Source organism: Quercus robur, chromosome 8 (genome assembly GCF_932294415.1).
Source record: "Quercus robur chromosome 8, dhQueRobu3.1, whole genome shotgun sequence".
Taxonomy (NCBI): domain Eukaryota; kingdom Viridiplantae; phylum Streptophyta; class Magnoliopsida; order Fagales; family Fagaceae; genus Quercus; species Quercus robur.
The window spans coordinates 32,938,721-32,947,669 of NC_065541.1; the positions used below are offsets into that span (position 1 = coordinate 32,938,721).

At 33.2% G+C, this 8,949-nt stretch overlaps 1 protein-coding gene across 2 annotated transcripts; it reads right to left on the reverse strand.

The window, feature by feature from the left end:
* Positions 1 to 7,708: 7,708 nt before the first annotated feature.
* On the reverse strand, positions 7,709 to 8,665 carry LOC126695248 (glycine-rich RNA-binding protein blt801-like). 2 transcript variants are annotated; one of them, XM_050391922.1, is made up of 2 exons: positions 8,493 to 8,665; positions 7,709 to 8,046 (listed from the first exon to the last, which is right to left on the reverse strand). In XM_050391922.1, the coding sequence occupies exons 1-2, from the start codon at positions 8,590 to 8,592 to the stop codon at positions 7,838 to 7,840; spliced, it is 309 nt and encodes a 102-aa protein (XP_050247879.1). In that variant the 5' UTR covers positions 8,593 to 8,665; the 3' UTR covers positions 7,709 to 7,837. The 2 variants fall into 2 exon arrangements, with proteins under 2 accessions (XP_050247879.1, XP_050247880.1); XM_050391923.1 differs by having other exon boundaries at positions 7,709 to 8,040; positions 8,493 to 8,659.
* Positions 8,666 to 8,949: the final 284 nt, after the last annotated feature.

Consider the following 8,949-nt stretch of genomic DNA (forward strand, 5'->3'; position numbering starts at 1 on the left):
TTAGAGGAATTTTGCATTTTGGTCTTGGTTTTATTACCAATCCTAGGTTAAGGGGTCCTAGAATTTCCTAGCCAAACAACATCATCTTAATTATGTTATCAGAAAAAATAAAGGTGCTATTTACTGTTGTGGTTAGCGGTGGAGCTTCAACCCTTTTTGATTTGAGAGGTCAATTTTTATTATAATAATTAGACATTTGATTTTTGGAGAGCAACTCTTCACATGTTAATATGGATAACCCTTAGATAACTCTTCATTCTCAAAAGAAAAGTTTAGATAACTTTGGCTAAAAGTTATCTACTAATTACATAATAACTAGCAAACGCATGGATACATTTAAAATTAAATACAATTTTTATTATAAAAATATAAATAATTAGTCAATTTTTTTAAAAAAAAAAATTGCATGTAACACATGTATACGTATAGATACATTTAAAATTAAACACAATTTTTATCATAAAAATATAAATAATTAGTCAATTTTTTAAAATTAAACGTAATTAGTCACATATTAAAATTTTTACCTAAATTTAATACTACATATGATTTTTTTTTTCTTCTAATTTTTTATAAGATAGAATGTGTGGTGATCTTTGTTGTGTGGTGATTTTTATTGAGTATATGTGATTGGTTTTTGTTTTGTTTTTTATTTTATTTTTAATTTTATAGTTTATTAATATTAAATTGTTAGTATTTTGCACTCATTAACTCACTTTGTACAAAAATTAAAAAAAATTAAGTGGATAATTATAGTGTGGTCCCCACATAAATTTAGACATATAGTGCAAAATTGGATTCTAATTGAATTTTCTCTAAGTTATATATATATTACAGTGACTCTGGGACATAATTTTAAGAAACAAAGTTATCGATTTATCTAAGTCACCACTTTTAAATAGCTCTTTATTTAAGTAAACTTTGTTTAGGGAAATGCGGTATTTTGCCTTATGCATTGTATCAACAAATTACTTCCTCCCAAGTCATATATTTTAATAAGTTTGTTTATTCTATTTTTTTCAATTAAATATTCGGTGATATTTGGACCAATCCATTTTGTTTCCAATAACTTTTCTTCTCTTTAAACACATATTACTTTTACCATATATATTTTATCATCTATATATATATATATAAAACCGAATCCTCTGCTGGCACCACAATTTTTCACGTCAGTACAATATTTTAAAAAATAAAAATAAAAATAAAAATATTATAACACCTCAAAACCCTAGCAACCTTTCCCCTCTCTCAAGTTAAGAAATATAAAGCCACAGTTTCTGCAAACTCTCTCTCTCCAAACGTAAATATCAAATTCAACCCCTTTAATTTCTCTTTATATTTTTGAGGCTTCTATAGAGTTATAGTGAGTTATGCTGATTTTGTTTTGTGTGTGTGTATATAGATGGTCATAATACTCCGGTATTCCAAGAGAAGTTTGTGTTTTCGTTAATTGAAGGCCTTAGAGAGATAAATGTTGCAGCTTGGAACAACAATACAAAAGACGATTTCATTGGTAGCGGAAAGTAATTACTTTGTCTCATATTTTTGTTTTTTGAATTGATTTTGTGTGCTTTTTAGACCCTTTTGGATCAATTTTGTTAATTGGGTGTTTTTTTTTTTTTTTTTTTTTTTTTTTTTTTTTTTTTTTTAATAGGGTCCAATTGGGGAAGGTTCTTTCAAAGGATTACGACGACTGCACTTGGTGTCTGTATACTAATAGTAAAGAGTAAGTGCTATAAATTACTAACCCTTTTAAGTGTATAATCTGTTACTAAAATTATCTATAATTTTAGTATATTGTGTTTCTTAAGCTATAGACAGATTTTCTTTGTTTCTTATTCTCAATAATAAATCATTTTATTGCAATACCGGTAATTGTTTGAGAAATCCAATATGTTCATATCTCTATAGAATAGAGAATAGTAGAAGCCAATTTTATTACAACTACTTAAATTGAGTTAACTTAATTTCGTACAATTACAAAGTATAGTATGAAAGATAATGAAATTAATTGTTGTAATTTTTATTTTCTTTCCATGTTTTGAATTTCCATGTTTTTATTGTTGATGAGAAATTAAGGCTCAGTTGCACAATATGTGTAAATTCTTCAGAAGACTACTTTAAATAGTAAGTCAATGTGTCTCTTACATTTGGGTATTAGTTAGAATTATTTTCAAATGATTGTACCAATAAAAGTGAATGTATATAAATTTTGTTTAACTATCCCGTGCATCGCACGGGTTAGCGACTAGTTAATTATAATCAGATGATATAATTTGTTTATCATAATTGTTAAATCAACACCTTTTTTCAAAAACTTTTAAAATGGGTTCCTTAATGTAGATTATTTTGAGTATTGGATCATCCCTTCTCACATGTTTGTTTGAATCTAATTGCGATTTTACAAGTATACTTGAATTTTGTAAAAAATTACATGCTAACATAAAACCTATTATGATACCTTGTGTCATGGCTACATTTGAAAACTAGGAACCACTTAACTTTGAGATTCTCATTGTTCCAAGAGTCACAATTCTTGAGCAAGATTTATTTTATAAAGAAATATTATATGAATAAGTACATTTATAAATTAAATTATGATTCAATTGTGTTTGATCATTCAATTATATATAAGACATAAGGGTTTAAGCCCTCATTATTATTTTGAATTTATCTTCAAAACAAGAAGATTTCCGAACTAGAAGAAGAAAATCGATGGCAAATGAATTTATGAGAAAACTTTTGGTGGCAATGATGAATTCAATTATCCTTATTCTTATTGTAGTACACGCTAAAGACGTTCTCACCTTTTTCAATCTATCTTCACTTTCAACCTCACTTCGATTTCCCTCGAAACTTGATAATATTGAAGAACCATAAAAGACTAAAGAAAAAGATTGACCGATTTTATTAGCCCAACAAACAATTCAAACAAAGCACACACATGCACACACAATTGGGTAACCCTACATGATTGGGTTTTAAGCTCATCAACATGTGGGTAAGCTCCTTAAAGCTAAAAGGACAAATCAGTAGGTCACTCACAACTAGGTAGGCCATTGTTCCAATCTTGGGCCTAAATGGATCCAAACTGTTAACGTACTCAAAGCCCACCACAGGTAATCATACAGATTGTGAGTTGATGGGATGAACTTCAGAAAGTCTTAGCCCGAATGGAGCCTCCACTTCCCACTCATCACCAACCAAGGTTACATGGGTACAAAGTGCATGTGTGTGAAAAAAAAAAAAAAAAAAGTAAAACAGGATTGGGCTTAATTAATAAAATCTTTATTTAATTATGGCCTAACAACATGTTGGAGTCGCAACTATGGGCGCAAGGGAGTATGCCTCAGCCGAGTGGACAGTGACAGAGAAAAAATGGAGTCGCCACCAAGATTAGGTTTAGGAATCATATTGGGCATTTAGGGCCAATCACTTACATGCATAGGTCTGCATACCAGATTATGGGCCCGGAATTTAGATACGGTTTGGGAAGGTGTTAGGCACCTAAGACTGCCTGGCTTGTGGGCCGGCCTCCATTATGTGTTGCTAGGCCATATTTAATTAAATAGCTTATTAAGAGAGTCCTAATCCTTAACTTAAATATACATCATGCACTTAAGGAAATAACACACGCAACATATTAAAGATCACATCATAATGTAAAAGGAAACAAATAAAACACAATCAAACATATACTAAAAAGGAAAAGATAACAATTAAATCACACGCATAAGGAAAGATTACAAAATAAACCAAACATGGCAAAAAGATTCGAACAAACATGGAAAATAATTAAACACAATTAATTAACCTAAACATAGTCAAATAGAATCAAATATCATGTGAAAAATAACTAAACAAAAAAAAGACGAAGAAATTTTCCCTTATCTGGGTTCGATGTGCGCACGCATACTCAACTAAGTGTACGCATGGTTGAACCATGCGCACACATACTTGATGGATGCGTACGCATCATTTAGCACAAATCCGAAAAATTACATTTTTAGAGATTACTCAAACAAAGATATAACATGTGAGGTCAAACTAGCATGTTAGAACCCTAAACACTAAACTAACATAAAGCAAATAAAACAAACATCCATATAAAAAAAATAAACATGAAACAAAATCAAGTAAATATACTAAACTAACATAACATAAATAAACATGTTAAACTTAAGAGGAAATATGTAAGATTGAATTAAAGAAACAAAAGGGAACAAAAAACAAAATATAACTAAGCCATGGTCAGATTAATAAACATAAAAGATCATAAAGTCAACTAAAACAAGTTAGTACACTTAATATAATATTAAACAAAGAAACATGTGAATCCTATGTAGCAAAGTGAGAAATCATGGGAAAGAGACCCACCTTGCTTTAGAATCATAGATTTGAGATTGTTGCCTACAACATAAAGATTAGATTGAGGGAACAAGAATAATTAAAGAACACAACAACAGTTAGTAATCACAATTCAAGAATAAAAGGTTTTGAAAAGGTTTTGAGAAATCCAATTAAAAACAAGTTTTTGCCTTTGTTTTATGCTAGAAAAAGGCTTTGAATCTTTGTAAAAAAAAAATGTGCTAGCTACTACCCTAGGGTTTTGAAAAGAGAAAATAGGGTTTTAGAGAAGATGGAAGCCAAAAAATAATTCTATCTCACAAGGGTTTTAATTGGAGACATAAGATGAGTATTTATAAGTTAAAATTAGGGTTTTCAAAGCTTTTAAATAGTCTTTGGACGTTTCCAAGGATCTAGGAGCTGGCCCACATCAAAGAATGATGTTATAGGCCCTTAAAAATGAAGTTCCACTGCCCGTAAAATTGGCCTGCGTATGCATCTTTCGAGAGTGCACACTTACCCTTGATTCATGCGCACGCATGCCCTAATTCCTGACAGTTTTGATGGCCCAACTTCAAATAGTCATAACTTAATATAAATTCAAAGTAGGCAATATTTGTGTTCAAATTGAAGCCTAGGATGTCTACTTTCCAATGAAATAAACCTCACTCAAATATTATTTCTGGAGCAAAATTTAGGGTCAAAATAGGGAGCAAATGTCATTTTTTAGAATCGTTTTCAACGCGATTTGATCACTTTTGAGTTGTGATTACTTCCAAACTATTGTGAACTCTTTAAATACCCTTGGTTGACATATGTAAAGCTCATCATTGGGGCCGGAGACCAAAATTTATTAACAAGTACAAAAAAATGTGTCTACAGTTACTATCGAAAATTCATTCGTGAGTATGGAAGGATTGCGTCACGACTCACCAACATGTTAAAAAAAGATTCTTTCACATGGAATCTTGTATCCAAAAAGGCCTTCTAAGATCTCAAGGAGGCAATGACTCAAGCATCGGTGTTGGTCCTTGCCAACATATTTGTGATGGACGACCCATTGCTTTTTTCAGTCAAGCATTGCATGGAAGGAACTTATTGCTCTCTAAGTATGAAAAAGAAATGCTAGCCTTGGTATTGGCTATTCAAAAGTGGCGGTCTTTTCTCCTTGGTCAAACCTTTGTAGTGAGAACCGATGACCAAAGCCTTAAATTTCTATGGGAGTAGCGAATCACAACATATGCACAACAGAAATGGTTGTCCAAGTTAATGGGGTATGATTTCCAAGTGGAATACAAGAAAGGAATTGAGAATCAAGTGGCAGATGCACTCTCTAGAAAGGAAGAAAATGCTAAAATCTCTACTCCAGTTCCTAGATGGCTTGATACCATTAAGGAGGAGGTGCAAACTAATCCAAAACTACAAGACATTGTCAAGATTTTTTCAAGAAGGGGAGGCTGTTGGACCATGGGACTTCAAGGAGGGAGTATTATTTTTTAAGAATCAAATTTATCTTGATTCTGATTCTCCATTGCTTCAAGATATAATCCTGTAGTTTCATTCTAGAGACACAAGTCTATATCCGGCATTGTGATGTGTGCCAGAGACATAAGATGGAATGCACCAGCCCAGCCGGTCTTCTCCAACCTCTACCTATTCCAACTAAGGTATGGTCTGATATATCTATGGATTTTGTAGAAGGTTTACCAACTTCTATGGGTAAATAAACCATTTTTGTGGTTGTGGATCGGCTTTCCAAATATGAACATTTTATACCCCTTTCTCACCCGTACACAACTCAGAGTGTGGCCAAGGAGTTCTTTGATCATGTTTTTTGGTTGCATGGGCTACTCGAATCGATAGTGTGTGATCGTGATACTACATTCATAAGTATGTTTTGGGAGGGATTATTTCTCCTTAACGGAACTAGCTTCCATTTTAGCTCTGCTTATCATCCGTAGACCGATGGGCAAATGGAGGTAGTTAATTGCACTTTGGAGATGTATTTGCGGTGTTTCTCAAGTCCTCGATCCAAGGAGTGGGTTAAATGGACTTCTTGGGCTGAATATTGTTACAATACAAGCATTCATAAGACCACCAAAAAAACCCCATTTGAAATTGTGTATGGCAGGCCCCTACCAAATTTATTGTCATATGTTGCAAGTACAGCTAGACCTAAAGCAGTGGAGAATGAATTGATAGCACGGGGTGAGGTTTTGAAGGAGCTTCATGAAAATATTTTGTTGGCATAGTCGAGGGTGAATTTTTTATGCAAATAAGAAGCGTAGAGAGAGATCTTTTGAAGTGGGGGAATGGGTGTACTTGAGGTTACAACCTTACCACCATTTCTCTGTGGCCTTGCGTAGGAATTTGAAGCTTTCTCCTCGATTCTTTAGACCTTTCCAGATCATACAAAAAGTTGGTGATGTTGCCTATAAGCTTAAATTGCCAGAAAATTGCAAGATTCACCCTATGTTTCATGTTTCCAACCTCAAATAGTCACTTGGCCACAATGACCAACAGGGTACTATTTTGCCTGAAATTCATGGGACCAATAGTGTTGTGGGTCCTCTTCCACAAGCTATCTTGGATAGGTGAACTCAGAGAAACAAATAAGAAGTTTTGATCCATTGGCAGGGGCTATCACTAGTAGAAGCTACTTGGGAGGATGCTTGCACAATGTGGCTTCATTTTCCTAATATAATTACCCTTGAGGACAAGGGTCATATTTAAGGGGGAAGGAATGTTATGCCCAAAGAGAAGTGGCTAAAGCTATTGGGTTTACACGCTCTATTGGATGTTCATTTGTTTTGAATTACTTTATCGGTTACCTTTTATTTGTATTTATTTTTTTAGTCTCTATGTGCTAGTAGAGTTAGTGAAGATAATAATGACAATCTGAATAATTATCAGATTAAAGTATTAGGAGTTTGGTTTTACAATAACAATCTAAATAGTTATTGGATTGAAGTATTAGGGAGTTTGGTTTAGGAGTCTTGCTTATCCTTATCTAGTTGCTAAGTTGATTAGGAATATTGGAGTTGTTTATTTTTTTTATCTAAGTCTGTAAAGCTATTTATATAGCTTCATGTTATATCAATAAAAATCAATCAGAATATTATTCAGCAAATTTGCTAATTGGGATGTCAGGTTTTTCCTTGAACTAAAACCAAATTCATATCCTCCTTATTTAGTTTGTTACAACAAAAGCACCATAGCTCCTAGCGGCCCATATAGGTAGTCGTGGACGAGCTGGTTGTAACAAGTGCGTAGTTAAACACCGATGACATTTGGACTTTGGTACTGTGGAATTTTTTTTTTTTTGAGGGTGATACTGTGGAAAAGTTCAGACTACTAGTTTAACCAAAAAAAGCACATGCATGCATGCTTATTTATATTTTCTCATACTTCAAAGCTTACATTCTACATTATTCAGACAAATACATGCATAATACTTTTTTCCACTCTAGTTCTCTAGGGCTTGGCTTCAGTTTCCATCTGGGCCGCCACCTCCACGGCCTCCATGGCCTCCTCCACCACGGCCTCCTCCATATCCTCCATGTCCACCGCCATACCCTCCATGTCCACCACCATACCCTCCACGTCCACCACCACCATACCCTCCACGTCCACCGCCATACCCTCCTCCGTAACCGCCATACTTTGCGTCTTCTACAGGCTCTGACTCTTCTGCAGCTTGCAATGCAAAAGTAAAATAACTAAGTGCAAAATATTTAATCACGACAGATCAAGAAATATATACATAAAGAGTGTTCTGGTTTAATAGTACTGCCTCATTCTTTTCATAGGAAAAAGCTAAGTTTATTTCCCTTACCATTTACTTGTAAATAAATAATAAAAGAAACGTATATACTAACTTCTTGCTAGAGCATATAATAATGATCGGCATATAGTGTATAGTTCTTAATTGTAAAAATAAAATCACATTCGTCATTCTTTTTAAGTATTTGTGGCTGCAGGTTCATGATTAATATTAAGATATCATGATATTCATATTAAAAAAAATTGAATAAAAAATAAATAAAAGGAAGCTCTCCTGCCTTTTTTTTTCAGAAATATGAGTGAAAAATGTAAAGAGAAAATGAAAGAAATTTAACAATAATAATGGGTGTTATACTAACGTTTTTCCTCATCATTAGATGTCTCAGTAGCCACGGCTGAGGAGATAAGAAGAACAGACGCAAATAGAAGAGCTAAGAATATAAGAGCCTTCGGATTCATTTTTCTTGACAAAACGCTATTCAGAATCACACTCAAAGATTTTAGGAAGGATGAGAATTGTTAGGTTTCCTTAACCGTTATTTATAGTGGTGGAGCAGTGCCAAAAACCGAAAGGGTGTAAACGGTAAAAGACAATATATAGATTATTAAAGTGTTGCGTCATTAATTCATTACCAAAAGATTGGTTGGCTGTTGGGCGTTGGCTCTTTAGTATGCATTAATTATCTAATTCTTTATAATTTCCATTGACAGACATTCAGATTGAATAAAGACATGTGTATTAGTTGAGCTCAGCAAAGTGTGAAATGGTGCCAAGTAGCAAATAAATTTGGAGATTTCTGCATGTACTCACGATAG